Source organism: Callorhinchus milii, unplaced genomic scaffold, assembly GCF_018977255.1.
Source record: "Callorhinchus milii isolate IMCB2004 unplaced genomic scaffold, IMCB_Cmil_1.0 Scaffold6, whole genome shotgun sequence".
NCBI classification, from domain to species: domain Eukaryota; kingdom Metazoa; phylum Chordata; class Chondrichthyes; order Chimaeriformes; family Callorhinchidae; genus Callorhinchus; species Callorhinchus milii.
The window spans coordinates 7,506,817-7,531,136 of NW_024704747.1; the positions used below are offsets into that span (position 1 = coordinate 7,506,817).

A 24,320-nucleotide genomic window follows, 5' to 3' on the forward strand; every position below is an offset into this window, starting at 1 on the left:
ATACTGTAAAGTGAATTGACTGTATTGGGGTCTTGTTTGACCCTCAACTATCCTTTCTACCCCACATCTGCGCCATGACCCGCTCTGCCTTCCCTCAACTCCGCAACGTTGCCCGTCTCCGCCTCACACAGCAGGCCGCCAAAACTCTTACACATGCATTCATTACATCGAAGCTCGACTATGCAAACTCATTGCTTGTCAGCCTCCCCAACTCCTCCCTCCATAGGCTGCAGCCTGTATCCCTTCCCGCACTAGGCTCCGCGACCCTATAACCCCCATCTCACCCAACTCCACTGGTTTCCCATCACACAGAGGATACAGTTCAAGATCCTGGTCCTCACATTCAAATTCCTCCACAGTCTTGCTCCTCCCTACCTTTGGTATCTCCTAACCTCCTACCATCCTGCTCGCTCCCTCCACTCAGCGGGCTCTGGCCTGCTTCACGTCTCCCACCTCACTCGCCCCACTATTGGTGGATGGGCCTTTTGCCACTCTGCCCCCAGTCCCTGGAACTCCATCCCACAGTCCCTCCGCCTCACCCCCTCCCTTGCTATCTTCAAGACCGATCTCAAGATCCTCCTCTTCGACCATGCTTTCAATCTCCCTGTCTCCTCACTTGCCCCCGACCCTCCCCGACCATGACCCTCAGCTCGGGTCCGTAACTCTGTCTGTCCAGCGCTTTGGGACGTCCTCCTGAAATGAAAGGCACTTTACAAGTGTAATTTTGTTGTTGTTGTATATTTTTTGTAGGCAAAATGCTGCAGCCAATTGTGCCAGCAGTGACAGTCAAACAGTCAAACAGTCATGGATTGAAAATGACCAATTTATTATTATTGTTTTTTGAAGGAATTATTACCCCCCAAAAAGCAATGCGCCAATCAACGAACAACTGGGTTCCTACTTACTGCGAGGTAAACAGAAGCGCGTGAAGTAGGAAACTTACCCAACATTTCGCCCTGCCGGGAATCAGGCCCAGGTCTCTCACTTGGGAGGCAAGCGCTCTAACCACTGAGCTGTAGGACTAAATTTGGTCTTTCTACTGGACTAAGACATCAGCCAGGTTCTCGCAACTGATCAACGTTCAGTCTCCTGCCTGCAAAGTGCTTGTATGTGGACATTGGGCGAGGACAAGAACAGGATCAATTAATTTTACCTACCAAACAAAATAGTATTCTCTGCTTTGGTTCACATAGAAATAAGTCACGTTGGCTCCAGTTGTGGAGCTCACACCAGTAATAGCTTTGATGAGTCAAATAATCTTCTTCTACATTGTACATTTTAGGTTACCTAGGAGCACACCTGTGCAATTTGGCAGAGTTTTTCATTAAAGAAATTGGAACAGTGGTCAATAGACTGCCAGGTTTTTTTTATTTGGTGAGGAGCTGAGCCTGAAGTCACTTGTTGTCACAAAGCACGAGTTTGCGGTCAGATGAGAAAGGATTTACTAGGGTGTATTTTTGATATTTTCAATTTATGAACCCCATAAAACTCATCAGTCAGTTTTATTGATGACCGTAATGACTGCCGCGATGTTGTCATTGTCGCCAAGGAATAATTAAAATGAAGCGAATGGTGGAGCAGCAGATTGCAACGGCAACTTGCTATACCAGAACGATGTAGTTTGTACGTTTGATCTTTTACTCTGTTCATCCGACCAGCCACGCTGTCGGGAAAGACTGACTTGAGATCAGTCACTTACCATGGAAGTCGGAGAAGCATCTCTGTCTCACTCTCCCACACTCTCTAATTGATTCTGAGGGGGTGCAGGATGGTAGAGGCTTGACAGTGAGTTGTTACTCATCAGCTGTAACATTGGTTGGCTGCAGTGTCTGTTAATGTAACCCATGTTGACCTGACCTTCGGAATTATCCTTTATTCACCATCTCTTTTTTGGCAGCTTCTCCCTACCAGTCCAGTTGGGATTAAAATGTCAGCAACTGAAGAAATCACAGACATGAAGTGATATCTTGATTATCTATGTCATAGGATTGCTACAATATATGGTTAATGGTCTGTCTTTGTTTGTTAATTTATTACTTAAAAAAACACCTTTTCCAGACCATTTTACCAGTATAATAATGTAGAGATGTGAATAAATAATCATAATTCTTGCACTTGAATAATTACAGGTTTAAAGAGAATGGGCAACAATTTTTCAGCTTCCGACATCCAACGATCCCAAGCAATTTTATGGCGGTTTCTTATCTTCATATAATCAATGGCCAAGATGCAGAATCTCGTAAGATCCAGTAGCCCTACAAATGTCTTTGAAATGAAGTTGCAATGTATGCAATTATCTCAACCTATTCCGTTATGGTAAGATCTGTGAAAGCATGTACCCTTTATTTTCAACACATTAAAGAAAATGTACATTTAGTGGGCTTGAAGAGAGTTTAGATCAAAACGATTTTTCCTCAAATCATATTCACACTCCAGAGGCAAGAAAGTAGTTTGGTCATCAGGTTATTTGCAGACATAGAGCTAGATTTGAGACATTGCAATATCAGAAGACACAATATCAAATGCAAGGATTATTATTATCAGATTACTGAGCAGCTGTATTTCTTCTTTCCCTTCCCTGTAGATATATTCATGTCCCGATGAACTATATTGTACCCCAAGTCGATCAAATATCTATGACATTGACTCCATCAGATATTGAAATTGTTCCTATTGAGAAGTGACACAAACAACTTAACAGTGATCTGTCAATCCATATATGAATCAATCAAAAACATCATCTTCAAATCAACATCTAGATTTTTTTTAAAAGACAGATTAATATTAACTGTCATAGAGAAGCTGGGTAAAAATTAGGGCCAACAATGTGTTCGTGGGTTAGGCCTGCAGTGCAAGCTCACCAGGTGTTCATAAAATGAGCCTGATCAAACAACGTGCTAACAGAACCCCTAAAAATAGACATCTTCATCTTTTTAATCCCTACAAGTTAAAATTTAACCCAGGCTCATGTGATTATGTTATCTGTCTTCCACAATTTTACTTCTGTTTTGGGATAATGATAACTAATGCTTTGCTGTTCAGATATAGATTTTAAAGCCTAAAGCTATATAAAGATTCTGTAGTGTACAAAATATTTTTTTCTAAAAATACAATTTCATCTTTTGGGTTTACCACACCCATATAGTAAATATAGTGACTGCTACAGAACAGATTTCTGCAGCTGGGCAACATGGCTGAGTTACGCTTTCAGAGCTTGTTGTTTTAGTAATTCGGCTGTCCTCTACAATACGCAAAACAGAGACAATGCTTCTTTAAGGAAATGTACTCAAACCAGATTAGATGCATTAGCTCAAGCAGATGTTAAGAAAACATCCCTCTTATTTAGCCCACCTCGTGATCTGCCTTAAACTGACCCTGATATAAATTGGACATTTCTGCAGTTTGCTGCAAAGAGTCAGCAATGGTGTATTTAGTCTTCACTGAGCACTGGATGATGTTCCATCGCTGAAATACCACTTTCGAAGGCTCCATCACATGATATACACATTACATACACACTGCATAGTTTTAATATTTTCCTCATGTTTGATTTAACAAACACTAAGAGGTTGAATGCATGGCCGCTCTGTTACAGCACAAACAAGGCATGTTGGGAGGGAGTCCTGTAGCTCAGTGGTTAGAGCACTCGCCTGGCAAGCGAGAGGACCTGGGTTTGATTCCCGGGCAGGGCGAAACGTTGGGCAAGTTTCCTTACTCCACACGCCTCTATTTACCTAGCAGGAACCTGGTTGATAGTCGATTTGTGGATCACTTTTCGGGGGTAATAACCCCTTAACAAAATTATAATAAAAATAATAATTTAATCACAGTCCGCGACTGTTTGTGGGACATTGCTGTGCGCAACTGGCTTCCGCGTTTTGCCTACAAAATAGTTAATTCACTTAACAGTATAATCTGTGAAGCGCTTTTGAGACATTCCGAAGACGTGATAAGGCGCTATATCAAATGCAAGGATTATTATTATTACTGCTGCAACATTCTGAATATGGAATCTAGAGTGACTTCTTAGAGAGTACCTTTAAATCTCCATAACGGTTTTAAAGCTCATATATATGGTAGCAAAGTACCTTATTACCTAGGTTGAAGGAATTGGAATCATTGAAACAACTACCCATCTCAGTCACAGTTGTAATTAAAGGCATGGTTTTCAGCCTAGGCATTTTTTAAACACCGAGTGTAATTCTGAACAGATTGAAACGTCATCCCATTGCCCTTCAGCAACAAAATACATAGCAGCAGGACCTCTCTCTGCTGCAATGTGAACCTTCCTAACACATCATTTTAATAGTATTCTAACAGTTTAAAAAATACATTAGGACTGACCTGATGTCACATCACTGATCAGCACACTCTGTATAATGTCACTGAGTACAGCCGTATCCTGCAACATTTTACCACATTACAATTTCCCCTCCAAATCCATGATCTATTTAATCAGCGAACTTTGAAATGTTTTCCTTATAATGAAAAATGCTTGAATGTAGATCTCCTCTATATTAAAAACAATTCAGAGAATGGGGCAAAAGATAGTTCAAAGATAAATGGGTTGATGTTGCAGATCAATGGATGATGAAAATATAATTTAAAATATAATTTTTTCAGGCCAACGTAATGTTATTTTGTGAAGTCATTACCCTGAGGAAGATAAAATGCATTGAGTGGGTTGTTCAATTGAAAGAACACAACTCATAGCACGAGTAACCGCTGAGTAGTCTCTTATTCAGGTTGCCAAGTTGATAAAAATATTATCTTTTCTGTAAATTAAAAAACATTGTTCCTGATTTTAAGGAAGAGCTGACACAATTTGATTTAACAAATGCTAAAGAGTCAAATGCAGGGCAGCTAGTTCATGTATTTGTGCAACACGATATAGGGGAATACTACAACAATCTGTATACTGAATTATAATAACTATATTACTGTAATATGGTTTACACTTCATGGCTCTAATCAGTGACCCTGCTGATAGTTGGGGAACTCACTAAGGGTTAAGGTTCCCTAACTATCAGCAGAATTCAGAAAATTCTGAACTCATAAAGCAAGTGAGTTCAGAATTTTCAGACGGTACGTGTTTAGAAGGATAGAATTTAAAGAAGCAATCTTAAGGTTGTATAGGGCACTGCTGAGACCGCAAATGGGAGTACTGCGTGCAATTTTGGCTACCTCATTACAGGAAGGATACATTGACTTTGGAGAGGGAACAATACCAAGGATGAGGATAGCTAAACTACAGTGAAAGGCTCGTTAAGTTGGGGATGTGGCCATTGAAGCTGAGGAGGGTGAGGGATGATTTGATTGAAGTGTATAGAATTTCGAAATTCCAAGACGAAATAAACAAGCAATGGAATACACTGTAAAGTTGAAGCATTTAAGAGAGGGAAAGATACTTATGATAATCCTTGCATTTGAGATAGTGTCTTATCAATATTATCAATTTATATTCTCTGCTCAATTTTCAGCTCTCCTGAAGATAATGACTCATCAGGAGCGCTAACACCAACTTAATATTTATTTCCAAATGGATTTTAAGAGGCTGTGAATCCAAACTGTTAAAATGTTGTGATGCGTGCGACACTAATACTATCAGAAGTAATTCAAATCATAGAATGTTAATTTTCCTCAGGGATATCTTTTCATATACTTTTTTTAACTACATTGATGAGAAAAATAAACAACTGATGTCCACTGTCCATATAAAAGCTGCAGTATGTGCTATAAATACAATATGGCTTGAGAACACGTTGCTGAAAAATAAACCTCCACTAGATGTCACCCTACATAACCTACTTGCTCTCTGGTCTCATTGGGCACGCAGTTCATTGCTCTGCTGATTCCAGTCTTCCAGTTAAAGCAGTTACTGTACCTTCAAACATGTGCTAATTCCATAAATCAGGATTTAAAATTTTGAATACTTCTTAACTTTAATTTCTTCATTTGACAAGTGAATGCAGTCATGAAGGTAATATTGGTTGATATTGGAGAATGCAATAAACCCCATTTTCACACTTTTTTGTATCAAACATATATGAAACTGCTGTATATTATGTAAATCTCTATTTGCTCTCTCTCAATAATGTCCATTAAAATCAGTCTCAGGTAAGGAACCATCTGGCGGATGTGCCCAAAGAGTACGTGATATCTCCACCCTAAGTCACTGCACGCATCGGATAAGCCAGCCTGACCCGACTCTGCATCATTCATAACATGGTTGAACCTATGTTTTCTAAGACTCAAGAGTTGGCACCACATATGTAATGCTTGAAGTATGTCCAAATCCCTCTGCAGCAGCAACATGCATGTCTCCCAGCCATATAGAAACACTACATCAGACAGGCCCCATGAATACGCAGCTTCATAGCGAGGTACAGATGTGGTTGCCATCAGACTCTATCAAGCTGGTTTATTACCGAGCTGGCTACGACAATGTGTCTGCGGATATCTGTCCGCAGTAACCCAAGAGGTTACTGTCACTTCCTAGGTATGTGACCCTCTGCACCAAATCGACTGTCTCATTAGAGATGGTACAGAATCAGGTCTTGTCCAGCAACAACGTTCTGGAGCTTTGTCTCGAGCTCACGACAGTTGGAATCCCACGGAGACAGCCGTGGACGTTAGGATCACTGGCCACGTCACTGGGTCGTCAGAGTAAAGAACAGCTTCGTCAGCGCAGTCCGTAAATGCTTCGTCAGCCAAGGAGTGCACTGAGCTGGTTGGAGCACGTGTCCATAACCCGATTAATCCCTCTTCAGAACAATGACAATGCAAGAACACCATCCTGTGGGATTCCAGACGGGGCCGCAGAACCAGAGGGACATATCGGCTCCCACCCACACACATGCTGTGTCTGTGTGCAGCTCCCTGATCAAGCAAAACCAGATATCGGGGACACAAACACCCTTCAAGGCCTTCCATAGTGTCTCTCTGTCTACCAGGTCAAACGCCATCAAATACCAAAGTACGCAACATCCACTGCCATTAGAACTAGCAATGGAGCTCGTCGAGAAGGTAGAGTCAGGTCTGCATCTATGGTTGCATCCCAGGAGTGAAGCCAGGCTTCCAGTTACACACCGGTTACGTAGACTCCTCACAACACTTCACAATTCCTTGATTCACGCTGATGGTAACCTCGTCGATGGCAGTGGCCGAGACAACCTCCAGGTCTGAGCAGTGAGCCAGCTGCTAGTGTCGAGTGTAGACTCATAGTGCTCCTTCCAGCACTCGAGCATCTCTTTTTCCTTGTGGCACACCAAACAAGCCATCTGACTTGATGACAGGAGCATCTGCAAGCAGTCAACTCACCTGTCTTGTGCAAGTTGCCTCGTCAATGGTTATACGTACACTGTTGGTACTGCAATACACTGCGTTTATGGCCCCAAATGTCACCAGATAAAGCATTTGTAAAATGAAGGTTGGCACTGTGTCTGCTTCAAATAATGAACATAAATTTATTTCCTAGATAACTTTCACTTACAATTCTGAAAGATCTAAAAGTGCACGTGTAAATGAAAAAGGCAACATAATTTCCACTTTGAAACATGGTTTACCAGTTAGCAAAAATTACCCTCATGATAATGTTATCATTTATACCGTCGCCTGCCAGTTTGAGTGAGTCTGGTGATTATCTTCATGGTCTCCTAGGAATATTGTTTGTTGAAGTACAACGATTGCTAGAACAGGGAACAGAATAAAATCTCAGTACAAGGACTCTGCAGTATTTCATAGAATTGAAAAATCTTCTCCCACAGACAAAGATGTCATGTAAGTAAAGTAGCTACAGTTGGAAAATAACTGTATTAGCGGAGACTAATGATCCTTATTATTTGGCTTGATTGCAACTAGCAACCTAAGTGTTACTTACGCTGTGGGCATAAATTCCAATTGGAATTAATGATTCAGTATTCAGTAATGCAATTACTGGTCCCACTAAGATTCTTACTGGTTCTAGAAAGTAATATAGATAGTGGTGGGCAGCTATCTGACTTTAAAGCTTCAGTCTACATTAACAGTCTAGCATGGAAGGTGTCAGAACTGCTTTGGAAATACATCATGGATAGACAATTTCCTTACATTCTGCATTTTGTAAAACTATATTTTGCAAGGCAAATATAAAAGCACATAATTACAATGGACAACTGATCTTTTTGGAAATTATTCCCTTTAACAAAGTTAATCTGGAGAGAATTTAGAGAATTTAGAGAAGTTAATTTACTTCTTGAAACTTTTAGGAAGGGTAAAGTCATTCACATACATATTTAAGTTTAACCTCGACTTTCCATCAATGAGAAAGAGCTAATAGTGCCTTGAATATTAGAAAGGCAAGATGTTTGAAACACAATTTAGGAGCTGTAGTTATAATGCCACAAAAGGCAAAATGGAATATTACAGGGCACTAATAATTATAGATGAGCACTTATTTTTATCTAAATATGCACATCAAACAATTTTTTTAAAGTTTCCTATTTTACTAAAGCTGAGAATATTTCTGATAATGCAGAAATAGTAGCTTTAGTGAGCACCACCATTTGAATTACATGTATACAGGATTACTTTTGAGAGGCAAACACCAACAAGAATTAGCACATTTAAGAGTATTACAGCTGTTTACATGTTTAAGTGTAGAAGCACAATGTCACTCAATTTCAGATCCAAGAGCTGGCACCATATTGTCACCCAATTCTCAAGAAAAAAATAGTAATAAATCTTCAACACCATCCCGTACAAAAAAGCTATCTGCTGTATGACGTGGCAGACTTTGTTAGATTCACAAAAAGATTTGAAAATAGAAAATCCTGCACATACATAGCTGCATTTCAGGCCAATCCTCTGGAACACTGACCTCGGTTTCCACTTCAGTGAAGCAGGATTTCGGCCAAAATAGGCTTCTGGTATCAAACAGGAGATTGGTGTCAAAGTGGAATACCAGAGGGTCATCCCAAAAACATATCCATTGATCCGCAGGATCCATTACTTACAAATTTTTTTGTGAATCGGATAAATGAGACCCCAGGGAATCCACTATCTTGCAAGCTCTGCAAGGCGACAAAAGAGTTTGAATTGAACTTAGAAGAACATTTAATTTGATTTAATGCACAATATAAAATTCTAGTTAGTGAAGACTTTATACCTCATGGTTGAAATAGTATGTTGGTTTTTAATTTTAGTTTCAGGGTTGGTTTTCTTCAGAACATGTGCAAGCTGGTACACAGATTTTTTTAAAAAATTCTATCTTGTTATATAAATCTTTCTGTTACACAAATATGATACAGATAATGCTTGATATTTATGTTTAGGATGATGATTTTGGTTTTGGACATTAAAACAAATCAATGAGATGCCATGCGTCTCAGAAACTAATTAAAAAGCAAACGAGACAATTTATCCCATTTATTGCATGGATATGGTTTTAAAAAAGAGCTCTCAAGATAGATGGAATCAATTCATGTTGGGATGTGCTCGGATACACCACAATGTGTTCAAAAACACTAAGCATCAATTGATATTATGCAAGGTAGTTTACTGGTAGCAATGAACAGCTTCAATTGTGTTTTCATGTACACCAAAAGGTGCCATCACCAAGACTTTGCTTTTGAATTGAACCCTCTCATTGACAATCTATCCGCAGGTAAAAGCTTACATTTAATTAGTGGAGTAACTAGATCTATAAAGGTTTATAATTGGGTTATCAGGCTTGTAAGAGTGTCAGTATTGGGTACTGCTAAATTATTATACATAAGATATATATATTTAGGGGCTCAATCCAGTTTTGCGCATCAGTATAAAAATATCTTCTAACTCCTCCTTTAAGGGTAGCGTCCCAGAGTGCTTGACCATGGCGGAGAACAGCGCCGAGCCTGTGGGAGGTGAACATAAGCAGATTTGAATAGGAAGGTCTTCAGGCGCGATCTGAAGATGAGGAAGGAAGGGGCAAGGCAAAGGGATAGAGGAAGAATGATCCAGAGTTTCGGAACATAGTGGCTGAAAGCACGGCCACTGATGGTGAGCGGAGTGCACGAGGGATATGCAGGACGCCAGAACCGGTCGAGCAGAGACAGTGGGTCAGGGACTAAGCAGTTCGGAGAGTAAGGGAGCTGCCATGGCATGAAGGGATTTGAAAACAAGTGTGAGGATCTTGAAATCAATCGGTTCGGTGATAGGGAGCCAGTGGAGTCTGGCTAGGACCGGTGTGATGGGGGTACGGAGTTTAATGTGAGTGAGTATACGGGCGGCGGATTATTGGATCAGATGGATTTTGTGGGTGGTGGAGCTCGGGAGACTGGCGAGGAGGGCATTTGAATAGTTGGGGTGGGAGGTGATGAACGCGTTCTACTCCTCCCAAATCATGCCCGCGCCTTGGGACGTCCTTCTGATGTGAAAGGTGCTATATAATGTCTGCTTCAATTGCATCTGAAGACTTTCCTCTTTTGACCATGCCTACGGTCACCTCTCTCCTCAGCTCGGCTACTGACTCCAACACTGTTATGAGACGCAACCTGCATGAAGGGCTCTCTGGAAATGCAAGCTGTTGTTGATCTTTTCAGGAGGGATGCCCAGGGAAAAAAAGCTTTAAACCAAGCAGGACATAAATCCCATTAAACTAAACACCAAATTAGATTCCTCCTTGAATTTTCCTTTATTTATTTTGGTGTTTTATAATAATATGAATGTGCATCAGTAGACAAGCAGATCACGTGCTCTACGATATCTTTGATATAGGGACACAAAGTTCTGTCTGTCTGTCCACAAAGTTCTCTTGCCCCCTATTACAAAATAGCGATACGAGACCATGAAGGAACTGAAACAAGCAGTCAGTGATGCATTTCTCCTTGTCACTCTATCTATGTTAGGAAGATGTCACACCGAACATGGTGACAGATCATTATCTACCATGAAAATGATAGCACTCACACCGATCCTCTGGACGTCTAAATACGTTAAAAACTTGCACTGAATACAAATAAGTACTTCTAAATACAAGTATCATCATTCTTCCTATGTATCAATTGTAGATCCGTGTACTGTAAAAAAAAATGGGGGCAACAGGACTTTCTGTACACATTCTAACACTATCTTTTGAACGTAAAAGCAAAACTGAGAAAACTGCATCATTGCTCCAGCATTAAAAAGGTTGGCAAAAACTAACTGCTTTGTTTTTACACAATGCTTCGATTATTTATTTCAGCATAACACCAGTTGCAGAGACTGCATCAGTCAAATTTATGGAAGTAGTCCATCAAAGTGACTATTTGCACATTGCAATATACAAATGCAATACAAAATTACATTTGTATTGCGCCTTTCATGTCGGGAGGAAGTTCCAAGGTGCTGGACAGTCAGAGTTTTGGATCCGTGCAGAAGGGTTGGTATCAGGGAGGGTGGAGGGCAGGAGGCTAGTCGAAGACGTAGTCGAAGAGGGTCTTGAGACGTGCCTTGAAGGAGACAAGGGAGGGAGCCAAGCAAAGGTGGGATGGAGTTCCATCGGGTGGGGGCAGAGAGGCAAAAGGCCCAACCACCAATGATGGGGCGGGCCAGGCGGGGTGCGAGGAGCAGGGCATCGCCTGCTGAACAAAGGGAGTGGACAGCTTGGCTATAACCTTAGCAATAAGCTTCCACTGAACGTTCTCTACATTACTTTAGCACTGACGTATTTGTTTTATCACATTGGCAGTTCTCTTGTCAATATTTTTAGGTATTCCGTTTAGGCATTATAAGACATTTGAAACTTGAGAAAGTTGGTGAATCTCTTGAACCCACCTCTTATTTTTCTGCCTGCAACATAAACCAAAGATTTGTAGGCTTCAAGGTTGATGTTCAGCGGCCAGTGGATGAAGGCTTGCTGTGTCCTGCAATTTGATTGCAAGCAATTTAAGACATAACATTACAAATTGTTTGAAATAGTTTGTATTTGCAATTTTTTCATTGCTGTACTTCATGAAGAAATCAATGCCCATCACAATGCAACTTGAGGAATAAAACTGAAGACGAGATAAGTGATAGCTTTACAGAGAGACAGTAATGGAAGATCAAAATCCTAAAAGGACGAATGTCACTCTGAATTTTCCTGTTGCACATTTCACCTTATTCATTGAATAAAAGCTTGTTAAAATGTAGAACAAAAGTTTTTGAACAATTCTACCATCAAAGTAAACAAATATTTCTGTAGCAATAAAGGCATTTCTGTGGGAGTACAATGACTGTTACCAATCCAAAGGAAACTACCTAACCGTTATGAACTTTCAAATTAATTAGAATGAAATATTGAATGATGCATTAAGGTTATCGCATCACAAATTAAGTAACCTTTCTCCCCAATCCCACCCATCTTGTCCACAATTTTTATTATTATTATGCAATGGCCCTTTACACTGCACCAACTGTGCTGGCTATAATTTGCCATATCTATAATATATTCATGACACTATTTAAGAGAAAACAAACGAGTTATTATTGCTCGATTGCACAAATGCAATTTTCATCAATCGGTTAAACCACAAAAAATACAACTATGCCTTACGGGTATTGCCTCCATGACTGTCTCATCCCTCATACATGCCTTCATTACAACCAGGCTCGACTATGCCAACGCCCTGCTTGTCGGCCTTCCCAACTCTTCCCTCCACAAGCTGCAGATCATCCAGAACTCTGCAACTCATGTCCTCTCCCGCACCAGGCTCCGTGACCCCATCACCCCCACCCTCGCTCGGTTCCACTGGCTCCTCAATCTTTGGGAGGATTGAGTTAAAAATTCTCGCCTCACCTTGCCCCCTCCTACTTCTCCGACCTGCTAACCCCTCATCAACCTGTCAGCTCCCTCCGCTCAGCAGGCTCAGCCTACTCCATGTCCCTTGCCGGCCTCACTATCAGAGGTCGGGCCTTCAGCCTCTCTGCCCCCACCCTCTGGAACTCCATCCCATATTCCTTTTGCCTCGCTTCCTCCCTTGCCTCCTTCAAGGCACACCTCAAGACCCTCCTCTTTGACTGTGTCTTCGGTCACTCTCCACCTTCCCTGATCCCAAACCCGCCCCTCCCACTTCCTGGTCCTAATCCCTGACTGTTCAATGCCTTGGGACGTCCTCCTAGCCTGAAAGACACTTTACAAATTTAATTTTGTATTGTATTGAATTATGGAATGTGTTAAATGAGACCTTCTAATATAACAGAACAAAAATCAATCCTATCAGCAGAACTCAATCAAAGTAAAATTGTGGAGCTGCTCCTGAAAGAAAAAGATCAAATATAAAGCAGTCAATCAACATGTTACATCAGTGGGCTGTTCTAACAGTTGTGATACTGTACTAGGTTGTACAAAATAACTTCAAAGTTGTCTGAATTCAATCTTCTAAGTCTGATCCTGACAGCTTTTAATGAAAATAGAACAATTTTAGAGGAATTATAAGCAGTTTTTCATTCTCATCTTCCATGGCACTTTTTTCCCCCCTTGATTCCACACTTTTTGTATTGTTCTTCTCATTGACAAATATGACCAGAAGAACGTTTAACTAGTGAGATTTTGATTGTAGCCATCACAAAAACAACCAACTGTATAACAACATCAATGAAAGGCTGGTATCTCTGCAGGCAGAGACTGGGAAACTCAACCAACGTGGCCATTAGTTTTTTTTTTCTCAAATGATATTTGTCTCCAGCTAAGAATTTTGTGAATTCTTAGCTTATCTTCCAGACGTAACACTCTTTTGGGGAAGGGATGAGAAACACATTAAAAAATATAGCAAAGTAGAAATGAAACAATAGAAGTTTTGCACTTGTACCAGTAAGTTAATTCAGTATCCACAGCCCATACCATTCTTACTACCTTGGCTGAGGCAAAGGGAATGGTAGGAGATAGTAGTGGACTAGGGTGAGGAAATAAATAACAAGACAGTCTTATTAAAATAGATAAATAACAAGATGTACCTTAATATGCCAAAGCTGAAAGTCAATAAGAACAATTTCAGGTAATATTCTTTAAATGTTTTTTTGCCAATTTAAATGTTATTGATATTCAGGGCCTATAGTAACTATCTAAACATCAATGTCAATTGCTCTTAAACAATTATTCTGTAATGCACTTAAAAGATTTTTTTTATTAAAAATGTTAATGGTGTGTCGTTCATGCAACCATATTTTCTGAATTTGTGATATGACAGCAAACTGATACATTGATAACTTAAAATCCACTGGTTTCTTCAAATTCCTTTTAAATATTTTAAGGTTTTGTGTCTATTACAAAAAATTGATTTTTACAAAACAATAGTCTACAGAAATGAAAGCTGATACAAATTAGTGCATTCAATTGCAATTATAAAGTTTTACAAAGTTTTTTTAACCTAACATAAGCATTATGAAATATTTTGATACATAATAAATAAGATAGCAAAACATAAGCAAATCAATTGCCATGTAACATCACTCTGTGGCATTGCAAGATCATTGTCCTGAAACTTGGGGAGTTCTCTACAAAACGTACAACGTTACCTTAGCACAGTCTCTCAGACAAATGACTTGACACAATATCCGTTTATTCTTAAAGGGATACCAACTGGGTAGCATAGCATCCCTGCGCATCTTCTTGGAAACTAATATGATCAAAATGACCTTCAGAGCATCTTCATAAAAGTTTCAAATGGGCAGTCTTCAGAAATGCACATTATTCAAGTTTAACTGTGTTGTGCTATGGTTCAGTTGAACCATTACAACATTTTGGATTCATGTATATCACAAAATTCTAGTGTTTAGCTTCAGCTAGTATGACAACTGTCAAGTTCTAAAAGGTTGCTGAACATTACAAACCATTTTTTTCCCACACAATTGTAACAAAGGTCTCTAATATTTCTGCAAAAATGTGAATTTAATCCTCAAAAACAAAAATCAATACAGTAGAAATTCCAAACTGTAAACAATGTTTACAAACACTGAAAAAGAAAATGGTGGTTCGCAAACCAACCTTGTACTTCATATACCACTGGCCCGATAGGGACAGGTGCTATTGAATGGTACATCCCTTTCAGGCTGTCTTGCAGAATTTCAATAGCATCCATAATGCAAATGTGGTATTGCCGGATGTAAGAACTTGTGTACTAAAACTGTGCGCAGTTTGCCAACTGCTCCGATCTCTGGTCAACAATGATCTCGGGATTGGCTCGCAGAGAAATTAAAAGATAAGAAATCATTCTGTGTGCCTGGCATGAGCTATTCTTAAAAAGGCTCTTAGGCTGTTTTCAATTTGCTTCCCCAAATATTTCTAACTATCAAAGAAAGGCTCTGCATTATGGTTGCTTGATGCAATTCTGCAAAGCCCAGTCTATTGACAAGGCACACATTAATTTAAAAGAAAAATAAACTGAATACTTAAGTTGAACAAGGAGGATGAAAATCATTTAAGGCTGTTTAAGTGGCTGAGAGAAAAGCATGTAAACTAATTTAAAGCTGAAGACCATACTGGAACACATCCTTCAGCAAAGCAATTAAAGACGGTTACAGTTCAGGTATGTCCTGTGTACGCAAGTGAAGAGGGCGTCATCCTGCATGGGTGCAAGGTAGAAATACCTCTACACAAGAGTCAGTAGCAAGATCAGTACCTAGAGTCCTTTAGTACAATTATGACTGTTTTAATCGTTTGCGTGGAATACCAAATGGAGGGCACTGTGCTGTTGCCAGCGCTCGGAAGGCCTCTGCAACTAAATGAGGATGAGAGTGGATCATCGACTTCCAGCCTTCCGTCTCCATCACATCTGTTGCGTGGCTGCAAATGAGTCAAATGATAAAGCCCATCAGACTACCTTACTGAGCAATATTTTCATTAAGTTTTATTATTAAAACGTTAACCAGAGAATACCCTTCACTTAGAGGCTGATGAAAGTAATTAGAGGGCTCCAGTTTAAGCTTCCGTGATTGCATTATCCACATTTAAACACAATATTGCTCGTGGATAAAAACAGGAGTTTTTTTTTAATGGACTGAATCCAAACGCTAAGAATTGCTGACATTTCAGTTTCTCCTGTACTGCCTTTATATTTTTGCAGTCAACTCCCCTCTTTTTACTTGCTTTCCATTGTCATTTGCCCTGCAACTCATCTTCCCTGCTCCCAGATTCTTTCATCACAATTAACAAAATGTTTTCACATAGTATTCACATACTCAATTTACCCTATATCAAAAGGTCTGCACACCCATTTTATATCCTCTGAATACAAGTGAGTAGCTTAAAAATTCTAGATCAGTTTGTAGTGATGCTGCCAACCAGTGAATTGTAATTTATTACATGGGAAGGCTGCTAACAGATTAGAATAAATATTTAAATTATAAGACTGAAGTCATAAAACATCTTTTTTGTTCTAGTTATGGTACATCTTTGAAAAAAGCTTTACTAAAACAACAAATCTAACCACATCACAAAATAAAATTCCACTCTGAACTATTGTTCTTATTAAAACTCAACAAAAACCTTCATAAAACATCACGTGGAAATAATCTGTGCAGAGACTTCACTTTTGAAATGTTCTTCAATAAATACTCTACATCTTAAAATTATGTCCGGTAATTAAACGGGTCATAAACAAACCAGCCATACATCAATTACACAGAACTTACTCTCCCAGGCACTTCTGATAAGTTCACTTTTGCTACATAGAAAAGAATGTCTGCAGGGTCTGTGCATGAAAATCCTCAATGTATTTAGAGTCAAACCTAGCTATGGCACCATGGAATTGAACAATTAAAACGCCAGACTAATGCAAAGTCTTTTAACTTAAAAAAAGTCTTTTTAAAATCACAAAATCAATTACTTCAAGATCAATTTTCTGGTAAGAAGAATCGTTTAAATAATTTGCTTTTGATGTAGCTCATTATACTTCAAAAGTATCAAAACACTTTGCACAATCAAAGTTACTTTGAAGGGTTGGGATTGTTGTTACATATGCACACATGACAGATAATCTACACTAGCATTAATCCATGAACCATATTAATAATAAACCTTGTATTTGATAAAGCACATGAATACATTCATCAAAATATCTCAAAGTGCTTCACAGAATTTACTGCGAAGTGTGCTGAAAGCAGAAGCAATAGACTTCAGTGAACAAGTATTCGCCCACAAATATACAGTTAATTCACTTTACAGTGTGTTCTGTGAAGCACTTTGGGACGTCCTCCCGACATGAAAAGCGCCATATCAAATGCAAGGATTATTATTATTATTCTAGACGAACATGGTAGAACTAACGCACAACAACGTCCCACGAACAACCAATAAGTGAATGACCAATTTTATTCAGAGGAGTTCAGGTCAGGACACAGGGAGAACCTCTATTTTCTTTTCAAAAAGTGCCATGGATCTTTAAACCAAGATCATGTCCGACTGTTCAGGAGTAGTCAATTCACTTTACAGTATATTCTGTGAAGTACTTTGAGATGTTTAGAAGATGTGAAAAGTGATTATTATTACTTTAATGTCTCACCTGAAGACAATACAGTGTTCTCTGGTACTCAATAGAGTGTCAACCTAGACTAGACTATGAATCCAAGCCCTCACGTGGGTTTGAAAATCATTCTCACGAATAATTACACGAATGACAGTACAAGGCAATCTGGTGCCTGGCTAGAACACACGTCCATTTTTAAAAGAGATGTGTCGTACATCTGAGGTCCTCGAAGTACAGTAAACTTTTGGCTTCTGTTGCAAGGCTGACTGCACACTACTTCTGGCTTCAGTGGTTAGCTAGCTGCACAGTACAACCTGATACTTTGTAGATTTTACAATTGGGAGAGGTTGGAGTTTTATGGATCTCAAAATAACACATTATAATGGGACCTCACTGTACCTACCATTTAAGCTGCAATGAAACCTATGAAAACATCTTACTACTGTGTCTTTTACTTTAAATGAACATATGTTAAATTTAGGTTCTGTACTATCCACAAAACTATACTGAACACTGTCAGTCCTGCAGTATTACTCATTTTATAGGTGTTGGCCTGGATATTTTACATTACTTTGCATTGTTGTTTTACTATATTTACAGAAACCTTTTTTTTTTCACATACAAAATTGAAACAAGCTATTAAATAAATAATTATTCTTTCTGCACTTTACTTACTTGTTACTCCAGTTTTTTCCATCTTTACATCCAAGTTGTCGGAGGACACTGCACCTACGGTAGAAAAGGTTCAACAAGAAAAAAAAGCACAAAATCACAAATTCAAATGCAACTACAGCAATGCATATTTTACAGTTTACAATGTGTAACATCACTTGCCTGTTAATGAAGTCTATTGCTTGTGCTTTCAGCTGCTCTGCACTGTGCAAATCTGCAAGAATGAGAATTTCTGCGACATTTTCAACCGAGAGGTTGCTACACAAGGCTTCTTCACACATGACCTTCAGACGATCTAGTGCATACTTGATGGGAATAAAAATATCCAAGTTACCTCAAGATTGATTTAGTCACATGCAGTTGAACTGATTAGAAAAATGATCCTGGGGAGGTCTTGAACCACATTAAAAACTTGCACTATTTCTGCAAACACAATCCCATTCCCAAGCTGAAATTTTAAAGCATTCTGAGTCTTGCCTTTTCTGATTAATAATAATCTTTGTATTTGATTATAGAACCTTATCACATTGCCAAGACCAGTCAAAGCACTTTGCACAATTTTATTAAACTAATATATAAAAATATTTAGTACCTGAACATTTGAACTAAAACAAACAAGGGCAGGATTTTAGATTCATAAAATTAAAGCAGTTCTACAACAGCCTAAAAGCTCCAGCACTGTGGGATTCACCTCCTCTATATTCCAGGGTGAGAAGGGTGGGGATGCTCACAGCACCAGTGACATGTACAAGTTTGCAAGTGGACACAAAGGCTTAAAAGGAATGGCTAAGGCCAATAGAAAATTGCAGAAATATTTGTCAAACATTGGAGGGAAATTTTTAGAAATTTTGTGGAAACCTGCAGGGGGAAGGGGTTTGTTTGATGATATTATAAGGCACATTTTACTGCCAACCTATATTTTGTCACTTTATTAATAACAACTTTATTCTCCAAAAACAGCATCAACATTGTGACTTAGCTAATCAGCCAATCTACTTGAACAAAGCAATCTCCATCAGCAAAAATAACACCTACTCTTCTGAAGCCTGACAAAGAAGATTTGATGACATGCATTAAGGAGAAAGTGGTGGGAGGAGAAGCATTCCCTTGAGGATATTATTATTCTGCAATCTCCACCCCAGATCAAATGCTAAGGTTCAAGTTTTCATCAGAATCAATGGTGACCTGGGTTGAAGCCACTGACCAAAAAGGTTCAGATGAAGGGATCTCAGTCTGACACTGGAGACTTCAAAGTTGGTTGTCATGTTTATCATTCTGCTGTGGTGCCCCCTCCCTCTCCCGTCCAGAGGAGCCTGAAAGAGCTAAGTAATGATCTGGGGTCTATAGTGCATTTCCAGGGGACTCTCTCATGATTGATGATCAAGCCAAGTGCCTGGAATCCTGCCTGGATGTCATTTCAACAAGAAGCACTGATAAACTATTTGTCAAAATATGGATATATGTGTGCACAGTTGGAGCTGAGCGATGGTAAAAGAGGGTGGCATTTTATAAATCCCCCTTAGATGAACTATCTGAGTGCGAAGTAATACTGAATGGCGATTATAAGGAGGGGGCATGATTGTTTGTGGAAAGACTCAGCTCAAAATATAATCCTTGCATTTGATATTACTCTTTTCACGTCTTCTAGACGTCTCAAAGCGCTTCGCAGAATATACTGTGAAGTGAATTGACTGTATATTTATGGCCAAAAGGAAAACAAAGGGAAAAATAAATAAAATGCACATTAAGCTTTAATGAGTACATGCAGCTACTCTAATGTGTGAAGGTCTTCATGAAAATAAATTCGCAAGTCTATGTTGACTGCTAATATATACAAAGCAAAAAAAATCTATGGGGAATAAATGATGTTAAGAAGAATGTGTACTTGTGGGGTAGGATTACGTGATGTATAGAATAGTGCTGGGCCTAATGGCACTTGGTGGGCCTAATGGCACGTGGTGTAATACTCTATAATCTCAGTTGATTTGCTGCATTTAATGGTTTGAGTCAAGCAAAAGAACAGAAGAATAACATACAGTACTCATAATATATTTCCTCAATTTTAAGTGCAGAAACCTGGCTACTTAATAGATTGTCAGGTAAAAAGTTTGGACACTTCATAAGTCTTTTAACCAAAGATTTTATTAACTCAAAATTAAAGGCCCTGCATTTCAAAATGAACTCTGGGAAATTAAGATTACTTGCAAGAGCTTCCTTACATTTCTCATATTTATACTGTTGACATACGAATGCTCAGAAAATTAGATGAAGCTTAAATGGTGTATTTTAAATCTGCACTGAAAACAACAGCCATGATTTAAACTTCATAATGATGCATTATATCAGATTTCAGAGTAACAACTACTTAAATCGACTATTCCAAGCTGCCATGTTTAAGTGGCTCACTGGAGCTCAGTCAGCAAAATGCATACAACAGCTAGAGGACCAGATGAAAGGACATCAACAAGGAGCTCAAATAGATCTGAAGCAATTGGAGCCACTAACCAGACCAAATAGAAAACATGTGGGAACCTTGAATTACGTCACTTAAATCTCAACTCGACAGGGCTCAGTGCAACAAAAGGGCAATCTCTTCGTAGAGCACGAACACCACAAGGATATTAATTTATCGATAGAAGACTGGTCGCACATGTTGTAAATTAACTAATCCTAATCAGGAGAAAAAGAACTGCTTACTTTGTCTGCTGCTGCCAATAGGTTGTCAGCCATTTTGTCAAGATTTGGTGCTTTTCCCGTGTAGATAAATCTCATCATTTCTTTAAACACTTCTGGATCTACATCATTTATTTCTACTCTATTCTGTTGGGGGGTGGGGGAGGAGAGAAAGAAAATAAAAATAAAATTAGATTGTATATAAATGACTGAAGAATGCTTTTTTTATGCAAAATCACTAATATTTGTTTCAGACACTAACTTGCATCACTTGAAAAAGTCAGAAGTTATACATAGTCAAAACACAAACAATAATAATCCTAGCATTTGATATAGCACTTTTCACGTCTTCTAGATGTCCCAAAACTCTTCACAGAATATACTGTAAAGAAAATTGACTGTATATTTGTGGGTGAAACGCGGCAACCAATTGCGCACAGCAGTGTCCCACAAACAGTCGTGGATTGAATGACCAAATTATTATTCTACTTATTTATTTTCTTGAGAGATTAATATCAGGAGTGTGGAGTAAGAAAACTTGCCCAAGGATTCGGCCTGCTGGGATTCGAACCCAGGTATCTCACTTGCCAGGCAAGTGCTCTTACCACTGAGCTACAGGATTCAAATGTTTTTTGAAAAGTGTCAATCACTTAAAATTAGTAAATTTCTATATCAAACTTTATTAAAAAAATCTGGTGAAAGAATTCTTTGAGATTTTAAGACTTGAACCATTTAAATGGAAAAGGGAAAGAGATATGTATAGTAATCTTACCTTCTTGCTTTCCTCCATTTCATGTTCAAACATGGCATTAAAAACAGGAGAACGTGCTGATGAACAAATATTTTAAAAAGTGCATTAAATATTAGATAAGGTCATTTTTGGTCAATTAGATGCAAAGATCATTTAAATATTGTCAAAAGTTACCTACCTGCTAAAATAGATTTGTGGGCTTTAAACTCTTGTCCTCCCACATAAAGGGAGCAGTCTGTGAATCTAGAGCTTTCCAACAGGTTTCCCAAGTCATCTGCCAGCCGACACTCTGGGACCTTTAATGTGTTCACGTTTGACTGACCCGATATATTAACAGAATCTTGGACCACACTCACCTGAAGCAGGGAAGTGAATGATATACATTTTTAAAAAAGATTTATGTCAATACACAAGTCCTTTACAAAAGTCTAACAAACTATGTAAGTTGCTTACTTAGTAACATATCTGGTTAAAAGTTCATTTGCTTTTGTAAGTGTTCTAATTAACAATAGCAAATAGTTTTAGTTAATCAAGAGAGCTTGCTTATTACAATTTTTTTTGACACACATGGTTTCATTCTTAAAAAAATTGCTATCTACAACATTATACTTTTGCAACTGATACAGTGACCGTGACCACATGGTGTAAGACTTTGCACATGAAGTACCGGATGAGGATAGAATTAGTCTCAGGTACGGTTCCATCTGCTGTAATACAGTCATCGGCAATGATCATATCTGAATAACGGCAATTTAGCGAGGTACCAGAAGGTGACCTATTCACTTAATAACTGGGAATTGAGGAGGTTAAAAAATGAACGATTAAAACCCGTGTCACCGTGCTTACTCAGTTGAATTATTCAGTAAATTACTAGAATAATCGAATGAGAAATGGAGCCACTGATTGCTTTAAATAATTCAATAAATTCCTGACTGGATTTTTAAAAAATACTATGACTTTGGTTTTCAAAACTGACTGATTTCAATAGTTAATTTGACACCACTAAATAATTAAATAATAACTGAAATTTGTAAAATTAAAAGCTACATTTATTAATTATTTGTTTGAGCAGTGCTGCTATGAGCCTATAATCCCCAGGTTTCCTCTCTGAACTGTTTTCTTTTGCATCTTCGTTCAGATTGGTCATTCACTTCATGGCTACAGAACATTGTTTTGCGCAAATTAGCAGCTAAGTTTACCTAGAAAATACACAGCCACTACACTAAATAGTAACTGCTTTGAGACATCCTTCCAACATGAAAGGTTCTAGATCAAATGTAAGGATTATTATATTATTCAATTTGCCACTTATACTCCGTATCAGTTGCTTGACATCTGATTTCCCCCACCCATTCGCTCGTGTCCGTCACCCCTGCTAACAATTTTCACCAATCAGGTATGCCCTCAGTCCTCTTATCCTTGCAGCAATCAGGGTCCCCAGTCCTGTCATCTTAAACTTGCATTGCAAAATAAAAATATCCACACATTGCCAGTAACACCTCACCCGATATCTAAATCTGAAAATACTGGCAATGCTGCTGCAAACTTCCCCAGGTGAGTCAATTGGTCAACGATAATTTTAGAACTGGCATCAGCGATAGTCTGGGGTAATCAACCAGATAAACTGAACAAACTGAATTTGGCTCAGGCACAGTGATATTCCTGCGATATTTTTCAGCAATATTCAAGGCAGAATTAGTGATCCTTTGCAAAAAGCAGTTTTTTTAAAAAAAAAAGTCAACAAGTTTGACTTGAAAACAATCATGAGATTTAAACATTTTTAATGCTGGAGACAACAAACAGATTTGCTGCTGAGTATTGGAAAAAAGAATGATGGGTAGTAGTCACCCAGTGCTGCAAACTCTCACCCAGTCCTGTAACCTTTTATCCCAGTGCATACCAATTTGGCATTTGTTTGCTAATATTTTCTAATGATGGATTGTAAATAGCCAATATAGAAGCATTTTATAAAGAGCATGAAACAGTTTCAAAATTCAGAATTGACAAGGATTCTAAAACATCCAAATTATTGTTTGGTCTACTGCAATAGCATCACAATACAGACTTCAAATTATTATTACTCAAGGACACTTCTAAATGAACACTGAAAAAAAATTACTTCAGAAATATTCTTTTTTTTAAATTGTGAAGCATAACTATTACTTCCTATCCCTTTCTTCCCACTAATCCATCAATCTCTCTTTCAAACATCTCAATCGATTTTGCATCTATGGCCTTCTGGGGACATATCATTCCAATATGACTTCTGAAATACAATTGTAAATATTTAGGGGATTTCCTTCCTGGGGCGAGTTCAATTTCTATTTGAATATGGAGCCTCATTGAAAAAGGAAGAATTTTCTTGGCATCAATTTGAGACCCAACTTTTTTTTTTTGGTTGAGTGCAATTTCTAAATCTGTGATACATTTTGAGGAGCAGAACATGTTGGAATAGAGAATTAAATAATAATAATAATCCTTGCATTTGATATAGCGCTTTTCACATCTTCTAGACGTCTCAAAGTACTTCACAGAATATACTGTAAAGTAAATTGACTGTGTATTTGTGGGCGAAACACGGCAGCCAATTACGCACAGCAGTGTCCCACAAACAGTCGTGTATTGAGTGACCAAATTATTATTGGTTTTTTTAAGGATTATTATCCCCAAAAAAGCAATCCACCAATTGACTAACAACCAGATTCCTACTTACTGCTAGGTAAACAGAGGCATGTGGAGTAAGGAAACTTGCCCAACATTTCACCTTGGCGGGAATAGAACCC

The 24,320-nt window shown here is 38.6% G+C and overlaps 1 protein-coding gene and 1 non-coding gene across 2 annotated transcripts in view; one reads left to right on the top strand and one right to left on the bottom strand.

Annotated features, from left to right (window-relative positions):
• Nucleotides 1-3,619: 3,619 nt before the first annotated feature.
• Nucleotides 3,620-3,693, top strand: trnaa-ggc. The gene has a single exon. It is a non-coding gene; the product is annotated as a tRNA-Ala (tRNA).
• A 10,389-nt stretch (nt 3,694-14,082) lies between these two features.
• spopla (speckle type BTB/POZ protein like a) overlaps nt 14,083-24,320 on the bottom strand; it is a 76,929-nt gene continuing 66,691 nt past the window's right edge. The window contains exons 7-12 of the mRNA XM_042336129.1: nt 21,716-21,893; nt 21,559-21,614; nt 20,811-20,933; nt 18,276-18,418; nt 18,117-18,170; nt 14,083-15,760 (exon numbers count right to left, since the gene is read on the bottom strand). Of these exons, the coding sequence (XP_042192063.1) occupies nt 15,616-15,760; nt 18,117-18,170; nt 18,276-18,418; nt 20,811-20,933; nt 21,559-21,614; nt 21,716-21,893 (699 nt within the window). The 3' untranslated portion in view covers nt 14,083-15,615. The remainder of the gene's footprint in view (nt 15,761-18,116; nt 18,171-18,275; nt 18,419-20,810; nt 20,934-21,558; nt 21,615-21,715; nt 21,894-24,320) is intronic.